The 22,431-nt window shown below is 43.8% G+C and overlaps 1 protein-coding gene across 6 annotated transcripts in view; it reads right to left on the bottom strand.

Annotated features, from left to right (window-relative positions):
• The window catches only part of lmo3 (LIM domain only 3), a 36,073-nt gene that overhangs the window by 12,331 nt on the left and 1,311 nt on the right, over positions 1 to 22,431 (bottom strand). Inside the window, exons 1-2 of one of the 6 annotated variants that reach the window (XM_048267305.1) lie at positions 20,739 to 21,123; positions 17,193 to 17,406 (exon numbers count right to left, since the gene is read on the bottom strand). In XM_048267305.1, the coding sequence (XP_048123262.1) occupies positions 17,193 to 17,398 (206 nt within the window). In that variant the 5' untranslated portion in view covers positions 17,399 to 17,406; positions 20,739 to 21,123. Of the gene's footprint in view, positions 1 to 17,192; positions 17,407 to 17,605; positions 17,756 to 19,688; positions 19,954 to 20,078; positions 20,264 to 20,599; positions 20,651 to 20,738; positions 21,124 to 22,431 lie in introns of those variants that run through there. The other 5 variants (XM_048267309.1, XM_048267308.1, XM_048267311.1 and 2 more) reach the window with 5 other exon arrangements.

Genomic DNA, 22,431 nt, shown 5'->3' with positions numbered 1-22,431 from the left:
TGTGAGCTGGAGCTGCACACATGGAGACAAAATGGTGGCGGTAAAAACAGTGGGGCGCCTGCTTTCTAAAGGGAGATGCTGAAAGAGTGTTTGGTTGGGCGAGCACGACGAGATGCAGCAGCTGCCTTCTGCAATGTGCTCACACGGGATGTGTTGCTCCAGGCTTTACCAGAGAACTAGACAATCTGGACCTTTACGTAATAATCAACAGGTCAAGCACAGTAATTGATTGGCTCTCGGAATATGCAATGGAGGGGCTGAAGATGCAGTGGTAAACAGAATAAAATGGGCCGCCTCTTATCGTGGCTAAAGCACTAAAATTCATCTGAAGCACTGACGTGAGGCCCTGATGGCTTTTCATTCAGCTGCCGCAAATCTTGAGCAGCATTACATTTCTTGTGCTTCAGTGAAGGAAAACAATGCCACTTTACCCTTGACCCAACCACAGCAAAGTATGACCTCTCCATCAGGATAATTTAGCGCGGGAGAAAAATAGAGGATTAAGTATTTGCAACCCTACTTCAGATTCGATCGATGGTGATTACAGGTGCCCATTTTGACCCCTCTGCGTTTTCAGATTACATGTGAAAAGCCCAATTTAATTACAGGAAGTCAAGAACGCACACATTTGCAAGATTGGGCATTATTGGCGAGGTAATTGCCAGACGTGTGAAGTGAATTGTAGTGTAGGGAGGTTAATGGTGGCCAAGCTTTTTCCAAGCACAACATAGCAATTACAGAATGCCTTTAGAGCTTTTAACATCTACGCACCATCTCATTACTCTGAAAACAGGGCTGAGAGAGGACATCACATTTCTTTGTTTTGTGGAGTTCTTTTAGGGGGTGGATGAGACATAAATTTCTGTCAAAAGAACAAAAAGTAGCTTTTATGTGTAATGTGGTGATGCATTCGCTTAACAGTACTAAGAGTACAGCAAGAAAATCACAGTGACAACAGCACAGCACTGTAAAAAGCCCAAGACGCGGCCGTGCTGTGGAAACACTCATGCCTGTGGTCTTGTTTTGATATGGATTCAACTTAAATCTAAACATGTTTTCCATTGCTAATGTATCCTGAAGTGTTAAGTGTGCTGGTGTGCTGTAAAAGGTCTCCATCACTACATCATGCTAACATGAATGCTATTCAGGACACTGGAGTCTTCCCATAGCACACATGTCCTACTACATGCCTCTTTATATTCCACTGGACTAAATGACAGGCTGTTACCTTACAAGATCCTGATGCATGATGCTAAATAGCCATGCTGTTGAAATGAGCACACTGCCTGGGGGGTATCAATTCAGCATTCATGTTTGAGAAGCTGCCAATTTCTATCCTATTTCATGCTACTTTAAGCTTAAGTGAACTCAAACCTGACTGTGAGGAGCCATAGGCAGGGAAGTTATGGAAAACCCCCAGCCACAGGGCCTCACAGTACATGCACAGAGGGCTAGCAACTTCCAGAAGTCTCTGAGAAGACAAAGAAGTCTCCATGGTACTTCATTTGCAGATCTCATCTTTAAAGTGAACTTCAAAACCCATACCTGATTAACTCCCTTCGCTTTCATAAAAATGAATTAGAGAATTAAGAAATACTTAATGAAGGATTTTAATTAGGCGGAATCCTAAATGGCACCCTGCATTCGGCTGCAGGGCTGTTTTTGTGGACATAATGATTGAAATGCTTTAATCACTGATAAAGTAAAGATTGAGATTTAAAAAAAAAAAAGAATTCCCTCTGGTGCTGAATTGAAAATCCACCCAGAAAGTAATTAGAGGAATGAACTCTTGATCAATATGGTTTTCCTCTTCATCTTATGAATCAAATGAATTATACTAATAAATATAATCTCTTCCATATCAAAAAGCGTTCACTGCTCTGTGCCCAGTAAATATGTTATATCACAGTAATGTATAAATGTATAAAGCCAGCACTACCTACACTTCCTGGGGGTGTAATGACTTGTTATTGTTCAGACAGGGGGTCGCAAGGAAAATCAGACAAAATGATCTCACTAACCAAGTCTCACAGTGGAAGAGTCTCTAATGAATGAACCAAGAGCAGCCAATTATGAGAACATACAAAAGAAGTGGATCTAATCAAATCCAAATGTGCAAGTGTGAAGAACAGGCCCTGCAACCAGACCACTGCAACAACTCTGTTATTCATCTGAGAAGACATTCCAGAGTTTTCTATGTATTGGCTCAATTAATCTTTATGTCTTTCATGGCTTTAGATGGACATGTATTCCCACTAATTCAAATCTGAATCATACTGTATCATCTATAGGTACCACATGTTATTTTCCACTTATAGCACAGTATATCTATACATACCCCTTACTGAGAGAGCCACTCATATAACCTACAGCACTGTATTTAATGGGTTTAATGTCTAGTCCTATGGGGCCGTAGCTCTTATAGACCCTTTCAACAATAAAAACAAAAACAATGCTTAAACGTTCTATGGTTCCCAATCTACTTCCTCTGCATTAAGATAACATATGGAATGTTAAAACGGAAGCCTTGTGGGGCCAACTATGTAACTGATAAATTTTATTGCCAATAAGGAACCAATGTTGAACCAATGCCTGCTTCTTTTACCTCCCCATCTTCATTCTCATAATCAACTGTGTTTACAGAAATTCACTAAGAGACTAGTTAAACAGTTTAGTTCACTTGGTGTGCTACTACCTTTGAAAAGGCAAAGTGATATTATATCATCTTGGCTGAGTTTTTACATTCTGTGCACATGACGAAATCTGGATCATTTTGATGTAAGAATGCATTTCTGCCGTTGTGGCTATGTTCACATTTGTGCATGTGCAGTATTTCGTAATGCTGGGTAGGCATCGAGACCTTGACCAGCACATAAAACCTAAAAATAAATGAGATGGAGGGATGGAAATGTAATGGTCAGCCGATGAGCATCTCACCCTGCTTTCCTTCTTAACCGAAGTCGGTTTACTGAATGTTGTCTCTCTCAGCAGCAGCAAAGCAACCAATCAATCAGCACTGGCCTTTTGCATGAAAAAGAGGGAAATTGTGTTGGTGCGCCTCATGCGGCTCTCTCTCAGTGCAGCCTGTAGATGATTGATCAGGGCTTCCTTAATGCGGAGGAGCTGGGCTGAGAAATCACCGGGCCTGACTTGCACAGACGGCTGGAGCTTTGACGTGAATGCCGACGATCCCTTTGATTGCCTCTTTAGCATTTCAGAGAGATTAAAAGAGTATGGAAAAGTGTCGGAGATTCTGCACAATCAATGCTGCAGCTTTAGCAGCCGGTCCTGGCTCCTCTCTCAATCTCTCACTCTTGCTCTCTCTCTCAGGCGAGCCCAGTGCCCTCACACACACACACACATGCACATAAACACAGCGCACATACACATACAAACACATTACATAAAGCAAAATACACACAGACACAAATACATAAACACTCACACATCCAGACAGTCAGAAATGTTCAAACATAAAGAGGAGAGAGAGAGAGAGAGAGAGAAGGCGAGAGATATCCATCCAGGCACTATACTGGACTAATCCCATGGCCTCATTTTCCTGGGCTGAGGAGATTTAATGAAGGGACCAGGCATGAGTTTGGGTGTACATTGATTACTTCCAGCCCTCCTAACCCCTCTCACTTCACATCCTGAATTATAGATTTGATGGCAGCCGAATAATAGGACCTCCAATAGATCCCAACCTGAGTCTCCATGCATTTCCCATGCATCTGACAATCCGTTTTATAAGGCCTCAGCAGGCTTCCTTCAGAACAATGCCATCTAATTTAATAACTTCAGAGCGAGGAGCACAGATGGTTTCGCCGGCTTGTTTATATATTTTTTTCAGAATGGCAGACATTACAGTATTTTGATGTGGATTTAACAAACTGTCTGTTTTGTCTGGGCTAGCTCTCTTGACAGCAGATAAATAGTCATTCAGGAGAGTCTTACCTGGCAGTTGACAGGCTCATTGTCAGGTGTGGCTTAATAAACTTGTTAATTTCTTGGGTGAGACTGACTTGTTTGTTAGTGTGCCTGGGCCAAGGGCAAAGCCGACACATCTCATTTGCATGTTCCTCTTTTCTTGGGTTTCCTCATGAATAAATCAGGGCGGTAAAATGGCCGCATTTACATCTCATTTTACACAGACGCAGCACAAGCACCGCAGCCGCCCACTCGGCTTTGTGACGCAATGAAGTGTTTTTCTTTTTCATTATTATTTTCTTAGACCATTAGAGTCATGATAAAATTGCATCTTTTATAATGCATTTAAATGATGTATTGAAAATGAAATAGTATGTGCTTATGAATTTCTTGAATTTCCCCTGGGGATCAATAAAGTATCTATCTATCTATCTATCTATCTATGTGTTGCCAGGCAACTTCAAGCCAATCTTGGCTGTCATTGATAGGGTGGTCAGAGATGTCTTTCGAGCAGCTATGCTGTGTTACAGTATAGTCAAGTGAGTGTACGGCGGGAGGTCCTACATATTACATACTCAAAACAGATCAGAAATAGCCCATAAGAATTTGATGATCTGAGAGATCTCTCTGGCCTTCCAAAGAGCAGGCTGTGTGGGGAGATGGGGAGCATGCAGTGGTGTCTAGCAGTTCCGCTAGGCCGCACACTAATTGAGAAGTCGCTCAGGGACTGAGTGGCGGGGGGCTTCGCTGCACTGCGTAACCTATCCAAATCCAGCCTCCATAAACGGCCCTGACATTGACCAATTGCCATCTGGAGCCCCTCCCCCACCACCTCAACCCCATCCTCTAGTCCCCCCATTCGCTTGCCCCCATCCCTACCCCATTCCCCTCTACCCTGAGTGGGGGCTCCCTGCCTACACGTCCCATACACCCCCACTTCATCTCCATAAGGGCCTCATTAGGCTTACGGGTGTGACGGAGGACCTATGTCCCGCCCTCCCCTCCTCACATGGTAGCCCCGGCTAATTGCCGGTGAGTGGGGCTGACGGCCGCGCGGCGGCCCTGATGAAGTGCGGGGAGCTGCCAGTCACGCGGGGAGACAAAGAGCGACGGGCCTGATTGATGGGCGCTGGAGCCGCGGTAGGCCTCGTTAGGGCTGGGGGCCTGAACATGACTACTGCATGCATAATGCCACACCAGTAACCGGCAGCATCTCTGGCAAACTTCCTCATCAAATTCAGGCCACATTGTCATGGCAAACATAGCATTTTCTTTCTTTCTATGTATTCCGGCTTAGACAATGTATACAATAATTCCTATTGAAATGTTGGCATGTATCCCCAATGCACTATGGACTACAATGGAGAAGTCAAACTGAACATTTATGCTGATTTGGTGCAGGTCAGTATTTTAAATGTTAACTGTACAGGTACACCTTTTTGAAGATCTAACACCCCATTGGGGACCCAACACCACAACAAAAAGCACATCAAACTGAGGCCTAGTCCACACGTACCAAACCGATCTTTTTTTCCTCCGTCTTCCCTGGAACCGTATCAAGAATATTTGCGTCCAAGCGGATCCATCTCAACACGACTCAACACGTTACTTCATACCCCAGGCCTATAGGTGGCACTGTGTCTTTACAGAAATTCACCAAAACTTGCAAAACTTACGCTTTAAAAACAGACAGAATAGGCTACGGCGAAATGGATAGTGCAAGGAAACCAAAATTGTTTGTGTGGACTGATGGTGAACTGTCAACTGTAGCCAACTGTAAAACTAATAAACTTTATTTTACGGTTTGTGAAGGGGTGCAGTCCCGTCCTTTATTTGGCTAACGCAGGTAGGCCTACTAATCACCTTTACTTTCTTTGGTTGTAGGATAGTCCGTGATTCACATTAGTTTTGGCTATCACCGCAATTAGGCTACTAAACGCAAGGCTTACCCAAGTTCTAGGCTATTCTGTCGCCACATTTATAATATTGCTATAAAACCTTCGTTAGTAACAGTCAATACTTTTGCCTGCATCAAATCGTGCATTCGCATTCAGTGTGCTACCATCGGCTTAACGTGAGTTCTAAGCGTCTTTGTATGCTTATATGTGATTTCACTCGACTGTGAATGCATGTATATATGTTGTAAGACATGTAAAATAAATGAATTACACTGGCACTACGCACAAATTAATGTAGCCTAAACTTACACCGCGACTTTCCTAATAACTTAAGTTTAAGTCACTGACAGTAGCTAGAATGCAAAAAAACACCGGGAAAAACAGTGTTCAGTCCACCAAGTCATAAGCTATCGGCCATGCGCAGCATCAGTTGTGATATTTATCTTAACAGAGTGTAATCGTAGGGTAATGTCATGTATGAAAACTAGTATTGTTAGGCAATTGCAAGTCCAGGGCAGCTGAGGTGTGGCGATGACATCATCGATAACATAAAGCAGGATGTGCGGTTTAAGCTGTCTAAACGAACTCAAACGGGCTACAGTTTCAGATTTCTCCACTCTGGGACCAGGTTTCAGAAAAGTGCGGTTTCGGGCAGTGCGTTTACAGGATTCGTTTGGACACTCGGCCAAGACGAAGCAAAACCTCTGCGTTTAACCTAAAAAGCGTCTCTGTGTGGACAGGCCCTGAGTGTGAATCTATCTAAGGATTGTAGGCATACATCAATGTGTATTTATCTTCTTTGAAGAAGCCTGACAGTATTGACAAAACATAGCAATTGTGTGGTTCCATCCCACACTAGTTCACAAAATAAGAGCTAAAAGTATAGAGTCCAGATGTGTTTGTGTTGTGTCTGAGTGCAAACCAAAGATTTTCAATTCCACAAAAAAATCCTACACATCTGTATTTGTCTGCTTTTACAACACCACTATTATTTGTGTTTTTGTAAGCTCAGTTTAAACAGAGGCGAGGTGTTTTCATCATTTAACTGAAAATCACAACTTACAATGCTTTTGTGTCAACCCTCAGCTCTGTGTTGGTAGCTGAACATGTGGACATGTGATGATGGCACCAGTCACCCAGCGTGCTGATGCAGTGCTATTCCACCTGGCCCCCTTTAGCCATCGGCCCAGCACTTGTGCTAAAAGGCTGACAACACTGCAGTTCATGAAACCAGGCAGTGCTTACAAGGCACTATATAGCGCAGCCGCTCTCCCGGGATCAAGCGGAGCCTTTCAACCTGCTCTTGCAGATGGTTTATGCCGTTACTGAACTTTACATTTACCATCATAAAGAGGCCAAGCACTACAGGTGAAAGGTCAAGACGCAGGAGTGGAGAGAGTCCTGGGAGAAGGGGGCTGGCTAGCGCTCTCAGCCATTCTCTCCCTCCACACTGTCTTCCTTTAAGGCAAAAAACCCTCCAGCATTTTGGATGTTCCAGCAGGACAGATGAATCATGTATGGCGCCATTTGATTCAAACACAACACCGTCTTCTTTTGTTACTCCAAGTGATTCAGCATCAATAGTTTAAAAGGTTTTGGGCAGAGAAAGTGAAGCTTTGTTTGGAGAAAAAAAAAGAATAAAATATATATATATATAAAAAAACCTTATACCCTTCCCCTTGGGGTACAAGCTGGGTTCCCAGTTTCTGCTTCCAGGTGTGGGTCTGTAGCTTTATCACAGGTGAGGAGGGAGATGTTTTTGGCGGCCAGCATGGGGAGGGGGCTGGGGGCGCGGACTGGGAGCCTCTTTTTTTCTGGAAAGCTCCAGAGTTCCGGCTCCATTCAGAGGCGAAACAGGGGCTAGTTCCAAATGTGCGGCTCGGCAAAACAAAACAGATCGGTGTCTGCCAAGGCCCCCCGGGGCAGCAGGGGGGGCCGCATATCTCTGTGTGTCAAACAGCAGGGCTGGTTATCGCGCTCGCGCATGCCTGCAGAGCACGCACGGGAGCCAAGTATGCGGTGGCACCTCACCCCGCGGCCCGTGCCAGGCGAGGCTGGGGATGCGGCGCTCTCTCTAGGCCTCACAGACAGTAGCCCGGCGTTTTCAATTAGAACACACACACCACACGGCACAGAAAAGCCCTACAAAGGGTTTCACAGCAGGGGGGATGGCAGAGTGATTGTGACACAGACATTTAAAAAGCTGGAGCATCTTATATATTCAGGTCTCTGCCACAGAAAAATCAGCAAAGCAGCTCAATGCTCATCTTCACTGAAAAACGTTTTGAATGAACGCAATACATTTTCACAATTTTGATGAATACAGAATGTATTAAAATTCCACAAACAAGCTACCGGTAACTCCACAAGATCACAGTAATCAATACTGGTCTGCAAGTGTAAGCACTCACATACCAGATGTCACATAACAAAGCCTGTGAATTTGCACTATAGTATGTGGACATTACTTTTGGCTATGCCACCCAAACTGAGACTTACACCTGTCTGGAGTGTTACACTTCATCCTCCCTGGCAAACTTAACCTGCCGCAGATAAAATGTGGCCAATCCGCCTGAACCTCACCTCGGCCTAATCTGCGAGGCCTGATGGATCACTGCTGGCCAGGCAGGGAGAGGGGTAAAAATGGTGGTAATATATGCATGGAAATGACCTGCAGCTCTGCCCACAAAGAGGGGCTGAGAAAGGTCAAATCGCCTCCAAACTGCACTCCGGTTTAATTAAAAAGACAAAGAGGAGAATGATTTCCATACGGCCAGGCCCGATTACCACTCCTGAAGTAGCAGAGATGGGCCTGGGCTCTTTCAGGAGGCCCCAGGATCCCTTCCCAGAAGGCCTTGCGTCATTCCTTTGATGTCAATATAGACCGTTTATTAAGGGCATAAAGGTTAATCTCTGAGGAGTGAGGATATTTAATGGTTAGGAGCAGAGAAAGAGGAATCCACATAAATGTCTGCCGGTGAAAGTTAAATTTAGTTTGAAAGAGTACAAAAATGATCACCCCTTTGAGCTAGTCAGCAGGTGCTGGATTTAATTCCATCATTAGTTTAGCTACAGTTTCTGGAAATTAAATGAAAATTGAGGAGGGAAGATCCCTTAGGGCTATCTAAAAGCTATTAATGCCTCAAACATTATTTTGATACTTACATTCACCTTACAATGTTCATCATGTTTAAAACTGCCACTTGTGCCAAAAACTTTCCATTTCAATGTTGTCCACAATCATTGCAATTATATTATTTACAAATGAAATTAAGTAACCTAGACAAATTTAATTACTGACAAACATTACAATTGAAGTTGGTTGGGCTTCTCTAGACTTGCTTCATGCTATCATTAGCAGATAAAAATGGTCAGGGACATATAGCACACAGATAAATATGCCACGCCTCATAGAACACCACATGATAGAGCTCAATCTAGCTATTTGTGAGGCTGTACACAGCATGTATCATCTATTTTTCCTCTTTATATATTGCACATCTCTGTTTGCTTGTTGAAAGACTTCAGACCTCAGAGAGAATTATGTAACTCTGCAAAAAGTATGATGGGCAAAAATCAATAGAGCAACAATAACAGGCAGAAATAGCAGGGTTGCACAAACACAGGTACCTCCAATGCTGCAATGATGATAGATAATATGACACTCTGCAGGTGGAGGGAACAAAAAGTCAACACACCATGTACTGGTACCTGCCTGGTGTGAAGTCCACATGGTATGTGAAAGCTATACTGTACACATATATATAATATCAAGCGACTCTGTCAACTGAGTCAAATAAGCTATTCGTGGTGCAACTGAATGGACACACTCATGTCTGAATGACTTCAGCTTCTAATGATTAATTGGTGGTCAATTAAGAATAATAACAAATATACATCAATTACCCTCAGTGATTAAAGTTATATATTTTTTTCTGTTTGCCTGTATGTCAAAGATAATTTACATAGAGTAGCATAGAAGAGAATAGCATAGAATAGTATGATACACAGATTTACTTAACCATAGCTTGTCAACGGCTATAAATCCAGACTGCCAAAGACACATTTTCTGCTTAGCACAGAATCAAACCCATCACTACCCCCTGGGTGGCTGTTTCTGATCAGCAACAGGGTCAAAGTTGACATTTAATCTAGCCCTGGACTCATGGAGTCTGCCCACGCGTGGCACAGCCCGAGCCAACCGACATTTCACTTCCCATAAATCCACAAAACAAATAGGCCCAGAAAAACTGCTTTTTCAGAGCCGCTTGCACACACACGCACACACACACACACACACACACACACACACACACACACACAAACACACACTCTGGAGAATGTAACAGGGGCTGTGAAAGGTACAGAGGATTAGACTTTTATATTCCTCCCCCAGATTAGATGGAAATCATAACACAGACAAACTCGCTGAACTCTGACCCCCGCGAAACCAATTTCATTTGGAGCGATTGGAGTGATGTATCTGGATGTCCGTGTGGTACACCAGAGAAAATTAAAGCAGGATTTGTAATGCATTCAAACGGCAAGCACTGGGGAGGGAGGTTATGAGGAATAAATTGCTGTCACTTTCCCCCTCCCTCACGTCAGTAATAACATTTATTTAAATGGAAGCCTCCTGGATTAGGCCTGGTGTTGGAGGTGTAGAGATGTATTTAGACAGGTAAAAGACTTGTTTGGAATTATGTTGACCTGATCAAAGCAATCACTCAGGAAGTGACAGCAGTGACTCTATTTTCCTAAATGTGTTTTCAGCATTTTGAAATGTCGGTTGGAGATCTGCAAAGTTAGCACTCCTAGCCCTGCTCACTGCCTGAATACTCCAGCTCTATCTTTGTTTCACATCCAGTTTTAGAGGGATGTTATATAAGTTGCATTCACTCAAATGTACACCGATACTTCAACAGCATGAGTCAATGGTTTTTATAAAATTCTCTGCCTTAGTTGGCATGAATGGCCTCACATAACATCACATTTACATTAAACATCACCGTGACAGCAATGGTCTTTGACAAGGGTAGAGAGACTACAAGAAATGTGGGAAAGGAGGAGATAGTCACAACCTCTGCACAATTTCCCTTCTCATAGACGTCCTCTGTGTACTATAGCAAAAAGGAATGCTTAACAGCACCAGGTGGTGACATCTTAATTTTTTTCACCGGCAAAAAAATGGCGCTGCACTTCTTCTCAATCGCCCCCATGCATTACTCTCGCCTTCAGCACCGGTCCTCGGGGGGAGGGGGAGAGTATTGTTTTACAAGGCGTCCAGCTGCGGCCTACTTGCCTCACCCTGGGTACATTTCAAGGAGTTGTTGTGGGTGACCCCCTCTGGCTGACAGTTATTAATAATAAGGCACAGCGGGGAGTAGTTCACCTTGTGGTGAGGAGACCGCTGCACAGCTACACACACACACACACACACACACACACACACACACACACACACACACACTAGCGTGCTCACCCCTGGAGGCTCCGGGGGGACAGAATCACACGCAGCCGGAGGGGGAAGAATAATAACGCCCAAACAAACACGGAGCAGGGGGGGGTGCACAGAAACTTCGCCGAGTTTTCCTCATTCCTCACAATTAACTGTTTTTTAAAACAACTGGTTTCCGGCTGACTCAAATTAGTTTAAACTTTTGTCTCAGAGAGTCCTGGCTTCTGCCTGGCCCAATCGCCGTTTCAGCTCTCTTTTTTCAGGTGAGTTCCAACTAGCACACCAGGCATCGGCACACAATGTGACATCATCAAAGTGGTCAGATGAATGTCCTTGAGAGCCAATAGAAGTCTGGACAAGAGAAAAGGGTGTGGGGGTGGGGGGGGGATGAGGAGGCTATCTAATGAGACACAGGAGATCAGGGTGGTGCACCATACACCTCAAGCCCCTCTAAAACCTTCGGCGGGAGAACTCTTTGTGCAGGATAAGTGTTCTATTGTAACAAGTGCCGCAGAGACAGGATGCGAGCCAGGCTCAATGCCGTGGCGTGCCAGCTGAATCCACACGGCCAAAGCCTCTGATCCTCGTCGAAGGCCGCTCCTCGCGGATCTCTTCCTCCTGAAGCGCCTGCGTCTCCAGCCTGACTCCACTTTGTGTAATTGCACCAATAAGAGCCATTTAAACGACACTGAATGCCACTGGGTATGTCTCACACAACCCAGGGGTAAGTATGCTATTTAATTGGACAACCTCAGTACAAAGACTGGCGTCTGTCCTGCAGAGAGAGAAGAAAAGGTCTAAATACCTTTCTAATGTGTCAACAATTCCTGCAATGGCTTGCCCGTGTACACACTGAAGCTACAGAACATTCATGGGTACAAAACAAACAGTAAAATAGAGAAAAGAGGTTTAAATATACCCATAACTAGGGAAACTAACACACAAACAGGAGCTTATGATGCACACAAAGCCAGTACAGCTAGTGGCATTCGCTTGCACAGTGCCCTTTGTCACCTTCACAAGAGGAACATTCTTTACCAAGAAATATGCAATTAGGCCACAGGTGCACCTACTGCACGCTGAAGACAGCATTATCTTCCCTTCTCCATATGTGCTCAAGTTGACCTTGCAAACCTGCCCCTTGAGAGCTCAATATTAAATCACAGACAGAGCAATACTGGAGACATACTCCAAACAAGCTCAAAACCTTAAACCTTAACCTCGGGTTTTAGACTAAACTACAACAATATATGCATGGCATACTTTATGCATTAGAATCAATTTATTTTCACACATTGCCACAAAAGAAAGTTTCTTCAAATTCTGCAACGGATTCTTCTCTACAGTTTCTATCCAGGGTCCAGAGGTTAGCACTCGTCAAACTATTGATCAAATTTTGATGTAATATTTACAAGCCCAAACACGAGAGAAAGTATAGGAACACCAATGCCCACAAGTAATTATTTCCCAAGTACTGAGATCTTTTGCCCGAGTTTGTACCTCTAAGCCTTCTATTCGTAACCCACACTCCATGGAATATTGATTGATATCTGCCATTTGCTGCAGCTTTACTGGCCTTTCATCAATAAGAGATTTATGCCCAAACACTGTGTGATATACAATCAGTGTCCATAAAACTCACTGATCCTATCTGAACTTCATGTACACATCCTCACAGCTCACTCCAAACACTCTGGCTTTTGTGAGTTTGACAACCGACAAAAGTCTATGTGTGTGTGTGTGTGTGTGTGTGTGTGTGTGTGTGTGTGTGTGTGTGTGTGTGAGAGAGAGAGCGTGCTTACACAGGGAGGAGAGCCCCGTGGTGCGGTCAGAGGGACTGCATACAGGCTGTCTGAGGCGCGGCGTCTCTCCGATGCCCTTCAGTGCAACAGTGGCGTGCGCCCGGCGAGCCCTGTGCTACATGTGAACATCTGCACTGGTCATTAGGCGAGGAGTTGGCCTCAATCTTTCAGCCAGCAGAGACACTTGGAGGAGAGCCCATGACAAAGTACACTGGGCTTTACTGCACCGGTCTCCACAGAGATACACTCCACCACCCCACCCCACCCCTGCCTGCCAGCTCTGTTGTTGTTTTTTTGCATTGCCCCGATGCTCAGGTTACTTGTGTCAGCAAATGTGTGATTTCGGAGGAGCTTCTGCTTTTTCAAATGATCAATCATGCACTTGAAGACATTAAATGGCTGCACTGAGCTGGGGAATTGTCATGACAAAATAAAAAAACTCAAATTACTTAATTTAAAAATACTTAAATGTCTGAGCAATATTAACTTGTCACTGCCTATATTAGAATAAGACTCAAAATGTCTGTTTATAATAATACTGTATTCTTCACAAATGTGACCTAATCTTGCAACTAATGTGATGCATTTTACAGGATTGTGTCAGTGTCTTGGCAAAGTTCCAAATGTTATTTTATGTGCCCATGTCTTTCAAGGGCAATGGTGCGCAGACCAGAATTTCATCACATCAAAGCATACTGTCAGACTGCTGGCAATACTTTTAATATGCTTTTATAAGACTTCCATTCTACCTTCAACTTTTATTAGTACTCAACCTATCACTCACCAGGTATATATACCCCTACTATGAAACATTGCGATTTCCCCTAAAGGTTTTTTCTTTGCTTTAACAAATTCACATTCACATTAACAAATACATTTTTTTCCAACACTAAACAAATAGAACATCAGACATACATTACATCAATTACTTCATTTATCAACAACGCAGAGAAACTTTGGAAACTTTGTGACAAATAGATGAATACACACTGGACGTTACTGACAACATGTCGGATGCAAATGCAAAAAAGATGAATGATATTTTCAAGGCTCATTTCCATGGGTTTATACTGTGCCTGGTGGATGTGGACCACAAAGCTGTTTCTGAATGAGAAAGTGGGAGAAATAGAAGTTATTACAACCAAACCATGCTTTACATGTTGGTTATCTCTCACCGATAGCCAGCTTTCCAAAACGGTAATAAATCCAGGCATGTTGACGGCTGTGTGAGCTTGCTTGCATTTACAATCTAAGTAAAACCACTGTAGAGGAAAATTGAAGTTGGATTAAAAAAAAATGAATGAATAGATAGATAAATAAATAAGTGGCCTCCCTGTGCTGTCTTTAAAATGGATGCCTGAAATTTACAGTTTTCCATTAACTGATGCCCAGCAGCTTTCTCCCCGCCTTGCTTTCTGGCCTTGGTGGTTGGCTGTGTTGTCGGCGGAGACTCTCTGTGGGCTGTGACACTATTCGCTTTTCCCCTGGCTTCCTAACTTGAATGTGTCACTCCCTTTTTTGTCAGGCCTTTTAACCTTATCGCTTACCGCCGAAAATGCAAGCACATCAGCATATAAACTGCTACAGCGGTTATTACCATTATCATCAATGCAGGCGTCAGAGGGAGTATCAAAAGAATCATTTGTTGATAGAGCGCTCCCAAAACATTCACCTATGTTTTGAGTGCAACAGAGGATTCATGTAACACAAGATAAAACAACCCTCGCCTAGTAATCACCGTCCCAATTCGATGCATGCATATTGACCATTTTCTCTAGACCAAACAAAATCTCCCCCCACTTCAAACACAATATTTGTTCATAGTAAACCAGTATAAAAGGTCTGTGTAGCCAGAAATCAGTATTTTGTCCTTATTCCATTTTTTATGTGTGTGTGTGTATGTGTTACGATAGGGATTATTATTTCTCAGCTGGTGGGATCACATCGCTCATGGTTGTAGACCCCTGCGGAATTCTATTAACCCTGGTTATGTCAGCCCTAATAACATGCCACACTGCTAAGCAGGATGGGATTGATTCTCTACGAGGGGGGGCTGTATAATAAAGCCTAGAATAATTTACTTTTAAATAGAATCTTTCAAATGGAACACAAAATTGGGAGTAAGCATTGCATTCATCCCCCCATCTCTTTTTCCTCCTTCCACTCTTTCCTTCAGCCTCAAATCTTTTAACCAGTTAAACTTAACAAAATAACAAACCCCCCAAAGTGGAGACCAGAGCCAAATGGGTTGTTTGTGAAAAGGTGTGCTTTGCAAGGGTGGCCATTGATTGCCTCTGTGATGGAGCCTGCTTGGCTTTGTTGTGCGACGTATCAGATGTGAGGAGACTGGGGGCTTGCTATATTTGCCATTCATTAGCCGACAGTGAGGGGATGTCAGGCTGCATTCACGGCGGGCCACTCGCGTGATAGCAGGCATCAAATCAATTCAGTCACCTTGAACTCTGAAGATGAGAGAATAACACGGTGCAATTGGGCCCTCTCTTGCGCCCTGTTTTGCTACACAAACAGAAGCACACTCGCTTTTGATTTATAGGGGTGAATCACACCGTACAAACAAAAACTAATATAAGGAATGAAGGATGCACCTTATGAGTTCGATACCACTCAGACCACTCGCGAGGAGCGTCGCTGCTCGAATGTGCCATTGTGCTCTTAATTTACGAGCCAGTAAATATAGTACATCTTGTAGCAGGAGAGAAAAGACAAGCTGAGGGTCATACACCACAGCTGATGTACAGAATGCATTTCCCTGGACATGTTGTCATATTTGATGTATATATTAACTGTGTCTCTCTTTAAATAAATGCAAGCGACTGTGTGTGAATAGGGAAGCATTTTCTTTTTTGCCAGGCCCAGTCAATAAGCCGTACTGTCGGATGGTAATCTCTCTCTCTCCATGCCCTCTGGCAGTACTTCACAGCCACGTCTCCCCAAAGCCTGTTTGTGTACTGCGTCTAATGGAGACTCTCATCCCCAGTGCGGAAATTAAATGAACTGTGCCATTTCAAAGCACCCGCCGCCTTGTGTGTTTACAAGGCCTCCAAAACTCCCCGCAGTGGCACACTGAGCTCATCCACATACATGTTCCCTCGCACATGAGCATGCTCTGTGGGGCCACACTGGTGAGCGACAGGCCATGAGTTATAACCACACAGACCGCTATCTTGCCCACATCCTAACAACAGGTAGCCTGCTCAGGGACTCGGCTGTATCCTGAAAGGCATCTCACTCTGCCTGTTGAACGCGGTGAATGCCAACTACTGTGCGGCTTTCCAACAACAGTGATGCATTATAATGGCCACGACCTCCACACATCTACGCAGATGGGGAACTAAAGAGGATGTGTTATCATGCCGTGAGTTATTAAAAATGATAGACAAGACACTCGTGTGAGTCACCTTTGTGTCATTTCTAAGATGGTACAACATTAAATTAATAGAGGAGGCAAAGGCCCCGACACTGATGTGGGGAGGTCTCCACCCACACAGCTGAGGTAAGGCCTTGGAATGCAGTGCTTCATGGAGGGTGAAGGGCCACAGAGAAAGTGCCGGGTGGTCCTCAGCAAAACAATGGCCTGCCCTCCACATTTGAATGTGCTGATGAGACCAGCCTCAAAGCAGTCGGCGAGAGCCCACGAATAACAACGTTGTTTATGAGCTCATAAAAGACACCCTGCTGGCCGGCCCGACTGTGAAGAGCTGAGGATCTCAAACATCACAGAGAGACAAGGGGCTGCCTACAAAAGCTTCCTCTCAGAGTAGTGAGTGGTCTTTCAGATCGCCTCGCCAGCCAGGTCAGAACCCCAGGTTGACAGTGGCATGAAACTTCTTAGATGTGTTTCAGTCAGTTTAGTGTTTTCATAGAGGAGAGTTATGACAAACCCGAGGGTGACCAATTCTTTGTGACATATAAGGTAGATTTGAAATGAATAACTAAGGTAATTGCATGTCCATGCACAATGACAAGACTGGCTTAGTGGGGTTTTTTCACTGACTAGATTCACACACAGACACTAATACATTTTTGCATCACACTGGGGCCAAACTTGTGCAGGTAAACGACAGGTATTGGCAAGGCTGGTCTTACCGGAGGTAGTCACGCCGGCAGAGGATGAGGTTGGCTTTGGTGTACAGTGTGGAGCCCACCTCGCCAAGCCGGCAGTCGCAGCAGGCGCATTTCAGGCAGTCCTCATGCCAGTACTTGTCCAGGGCCTTCAGCAGGTAGCGGTCCTTGATCTTCCGGTTGCAGCCGGCGCAGCCCTTTGGCTTGGTGTCCGGCTGAACGGAGAGCATTTGTATACCTGTCGGATGGAGGAATGGAGGGAAATGATCAAACCAGAGAGATTTGTAACTAATATTTTTAACATTGTTAAAACTAAACCACCTCGACAGCAAGCGAAAGCAGACAATACACAATAAAAGTATTGTTGAAAAGACCTTCTGAACAGTGGAATATTTGTTGAAGGGAAAATCATGACAAGAGAGAAAAAAAAAACATACTTTACAAACCGAGGACACTCATCTCACAAATGTTGCGTGGGTTTAAAATGTGTTTAGCGGAGAGCGGCATTCTATCGAACTGTAACTTCCTCTTTCATCTTCCCCCTTTCAGGACATTGCTCTCCCCTTTCAGGACATTGCACTCTTTCAGGGAGAGGCTGTGAGAAGCTTTCTTAAGGCGGGCAACCAATTGTGACGTCCAACACAGGCCATGAAAGGGTTTTGTTAGGCAACAGGGCGAACAATGTGAGCCAACGCAGCCGGCCAGTAATTAGTATTCTACCTCCATACAGAGCAAAGAGGAGCCACCCCTCTCCCCCAAAGCACAGCTCAGCTCCAGCACCTCTTTTGTCCTGACAGAGAAAAAAAGTTCCTCCCCATCACACATACTCCTGATTCGGCAGAGCTGGCCCAGCAAAGCGAGGCGGCGCGCTGTTCGTTAATTTGGGAAGCATCACATAGTGAGGTGCTTGTTAGACACAGTGCATCTGTTGTTCCAAGGTTAGAAGTGTCATCCAAATTCACTTCATTTCTCCCTGAAATTTCATGCGCAAGTAGTTCCTCTGTGATTCTCTATAGCCTGATGGTGTCTCTGAGGTATAGCCTACTCTACTCTTTGAACAGATTATGCTTCAGTTAGAACAAGAAAATCTGCTATTATTTCTTTAATTCTAATCTGTTATGATAGAGCAATATGGAATATGATACTCTCAGATGTTGCATAGCCTTAGATAGTGATGTTAGAATTATCATGGTGGCTTAATTAATAAGTGATAGGCTACAACTTTTGTATTAATTCATGGCATATTCTGGGGGGTCGATTTAAAAAAATAATTTACTTGCAAAACATGAATGACAGATAACAGGCCACTATCTGGGGTCTCATCATAATATGAATAAAAAAGACCTAACAAAGCCAAGTCGTAATCTTCAACACTGTTTGGAGATGGGAAAGCATTCAAGACAGCACCATGGTTTCAACAAGCGCATTACTTTTCGCAGGACCCAATGAGAAGGTTTTATTTTGACTATTATGTGTTTGTTCAGAATGGGTCGTCTTCAAAATAGCTAAATGGTGTATCAAAACGCGAGGACAAGCGCTAGATAACTCTATAGCCTAGTCACAGTGTTTGTGGTAATAAGGAGACTGTTTTGAACAGTTGTGTTTCAACTGTTGAGCTTTTAATTGGCCAGATTGAACTGTAAGAGCAGTGCACGGCTGATTGCCTCCGCTGAACGTCCTTGTTCAGTGCCACTCATCCGCGCTGTCCCAACTTGGCTGGTTAACACAACAAAGTCAGATTCTCATTACCTTCAGAAGTAAGAGTTTCTCTATGGGCTGCAATCAGATTGAGGCTGATTGTACCACCAAAAAAACAGCTTGATCGGTTTCAAATTACGGATGCACGACTCGTTCTCTCGGCTCCTTGTTAAAGATGCATTCACTTCAACATTTCCACTCTTCTAAACAGTATTGTTTGACAAGAGGGGCGATGTTTTTTGGAAGCGGTAGGGCTTATACGCATTCTTTATACGACGAAAGCAAAACACCGAGTAAGCTACGCTTCCAATTTGATTTCTCCTTCCTACATCACAGCTGCGCGAGCCCGGGATGCTGACATTTCACCCTCTTATCAGTTTAATTACTGTTGCCATGGTAGCATAGTGCTCGGTAAAGGCCAATAAGATTTGCCACCGACAAACCAATTTTCGAGGCATCTTGCGAGGCGATGACGAACTAAAAAAAACATCTCGTATCCTAAGCCTGGAAATAACGGCACATGTCCCTTGACGTTTAAGGAAACTGACCCATGCATCAAGCGGGAAATTGCCTGAATAGCCTACAGTGCAGCCAAAGAAATGGCGAAATAAATCAACTGTCCGATGCAACGGTGGCTATGACACTGTCTGAAAATGTAACATCTGAACTATGAGTGAAAACAGGAGCTTCAGTCTTGTGTGTTTCCATACCGTAGGCTAAACATTCAACCACATCGGTAGAAAGACACTAACTCAATATCACTATCAAAGCGCAAATGGTACGTTCAAATTCTATATAAGAGAACATACAAGAGCCTCTTACCGAAACTTTTCTCCCTTTTCTGCATTTGTTGACCAGCTTCTGTCACCGAACCACCTTGCAACAAGAGGAACCACAAGCCGAAATCCCCCGTTAGTGTTATCAAGTGAGCAGCTGTATGCGCGCTCGCGGAGGGTGGCTTCGCTTTTGTTAGAAGTAACAATCCACCTCGCCACACATATAAAAAAGAATTAAAATGAGAGAGAGAGAAAACACCAATCAACAACACACTGCTAGAACGGGAGAGCTGTTGCTCACTATCGCAGAGCACCACACGGCGTTAAAGCCGTTTGTCACAACAGAGCTCGACTATGAAATTAGATCGAGCAGCAGCCGCAGCTTTGGCGAGTGGCGGTGAACAAATGACAGCGGATGACAAAGGCATATGCTTACCCCTTCGCGGCGCCGTAATCTTATAATCCTATCGTCCTCCGAGCTCGCATAGGCTATTCCAAGCAGTGGATACGTGCAGGCAGTAATAAGAGTACGGGGTAATAGTCAACTTGCGGAAGAGGACAACAATTTAAAACGACTGGCACGTGTTTAACCGAGCAAGCTGACGATTTTGAAAAAAAAAAAAAAAAAATAAGGAAATCAGACTTGATGTCTTGAAATGATTTCCGAATCAAAACCAGTAAACAGGAACCCCATAGCCAATGCACAGTATCACTAAAAAGAACACTGATACGCGATTGTATATGATTACACCAAGGCATTCGTATACGTTTCTATGTTTCAGACATTTCAACCAAATTAAAGGATAGACCGAGATTCTTCACAAGCGAAGTTATACTGTTACATTGGAGTTTAACAGTGCCTTTTACATCAGTGTTCGTAACCATTTCATGCCATTCAGTTATGAGACAAGCCACACTACAGAGCAGTAAATCAATTAAAAATGCATTAAAACAAACCATAGCTTAGCAGGATGTGTAGAAATGTATGCTTTACCAAAACTACATAGTTCCTCAATGCTACTACGTTTCCATTCAAAGGTAAATGCAAAATCACCAAGTTCTACAAACAGGGAAAAAGCTATAGGCACCCACTCACCTTCTTTGCCAAGTTATGAGAAGGACTAACTTCAAATCGGGCACCGAGGTGCAGACGCCAACTATATTCCTGGCAAGCTAAAGTTCAAGAAACTGACATTGCGCGTTAGAGCAGTATGATCTTCAGGTTGAAAATAATGAGGTCCACAAGGATTGTGTGCAAGGAGTTGTTCGCACCAGAAGCTACAGGTGTTCCTTTCGCCCGCACTGCTGCGTCGTCGGAGTAGCCTAGTAGGTATTCTGAAGAGCTGCAGAACAACTTGCCCATTGAGTGACTGAGGAGCGAAGAACAGTGAAGCCTCGTTTTATTATCTTCAAACTCAATCCCTCACCAGTGAGACATTACACGACGAGGAAAAGGTCATTACCAACATATCCAGCAACTGTGCGCAGGCATGCGAGCGCGCGCCCGCCACGCTGAAACAGGCACTCTGACGCGCGCGCAAATGAGACCTGTGCCGAGTGCGTTAAAACTATAAAATCAGGGGTTGGCGTGACAAGGATATCCTTTATGGGGATTGTGAGTGTCTGAAATATGTGCAACTATTCCTTGCTATAGTTTAATAATACTGACAGATATAATCAGTCAATCTGATATGCGCATTTGCCTCTCCCGATGGCTGATTTTGGACACATGGGCACTAGGGTATCTTTTGATACGAGAGGTTGAAAGGATCCTTTTTATTTGTTTAGTACTGATCACATTAGAAGCAAAAGTACATCATAACAAGGCCATTATTAAATTCACATCGGCCCACATGCCTAAAACGCAGTTGGTGTTGAACTTGCTATTGAATATTACCTGCAGGTGTCCCTACATCAGATCATCAACACAAGTAGAAATTTCACAAAGTGAAATGGTTCACAAAATGGATTCGTCCTTTCCCACTCAATCACAAAAATGTCTTCATAGGTCTACCTCAGACACCACTTTGTTAATTGTATTACAAAAATATATGTGAGCTTCTCTTCATTGTCTCAACTTCCTCTTGTAGGTTACGTAGACACAGTCTCTGTGAGATAACAGGACAAAGAACCCCAACCAACCAACTTATTCTAAGAAAGAATCTCAGACAATAAGACTGCTTTAGAGAAAGGTATGAAGTGGGAGAGAAAAGAGAATAGGCCTACATAAAGAAAAGGAAAGGATAACAAAAAGAGTTTAAGAAGAAATAAAAGAGTGAACTACTGAAATAATGGAAAGAAGGACAGAGACAGGTGTTTGGTGATGGACATTATATAGATAGCCTACATATGGATAGGGAAATATATCCACTTAAATATAAGAATATATCTACACCAACACTAAACTGAATCTGATACCCAGAAAAGTTTGGCGAAAGAAGAGGAGCGAAAAAGATGGGCTCTGATCCAGCGAGACAGTTCGGCTGGAGAATAGTCAATAGTTGGCTTGCGGCTTCACGCCAATCACTCTCTGCCTAAAATGCAGCGATAATGAGATGGGTCATAAAATGCTCTTCTCTCCCATTATGAGTGATGAGATGCATTAAAGCTGACAGCGTATTACCTGCCAGTAATTAGGTTTTGTCATGGATTGAATTATTTCAAAGCAGGCTATCTGCGTAATCAGGCAATTTGCGGGGGAGAGGCTTTAGCAGGTCTTACAGAGACAGAGAGACAGAAAAACCCTGGAATAGGTTACTGCAGACACGGAGAGGAGAGAACTTCATTCT

This window comes from Alosa alosa, chromosome 17 (genome assembly GCF_017589495.1).
Source record: "Alosa alosa isolate M-15738 ecotype Scorff River chromosome 17, AALO_Geno_1.1, whole genome shotgun sequence".
In the NCBI taxonomy this organism is placed as follows: domain Eukaryota; kingdom Metazoa; phylum Chordata; class Actinopteri; order Clupeiformes; family Clupeidae; genus Alosa; species Alosa alosa.
The sequence above is the reverse complement of the archived record's forward strand: the minus strand, read 5'-3'. Positions and strand labels throughout refer to the sequence as shown.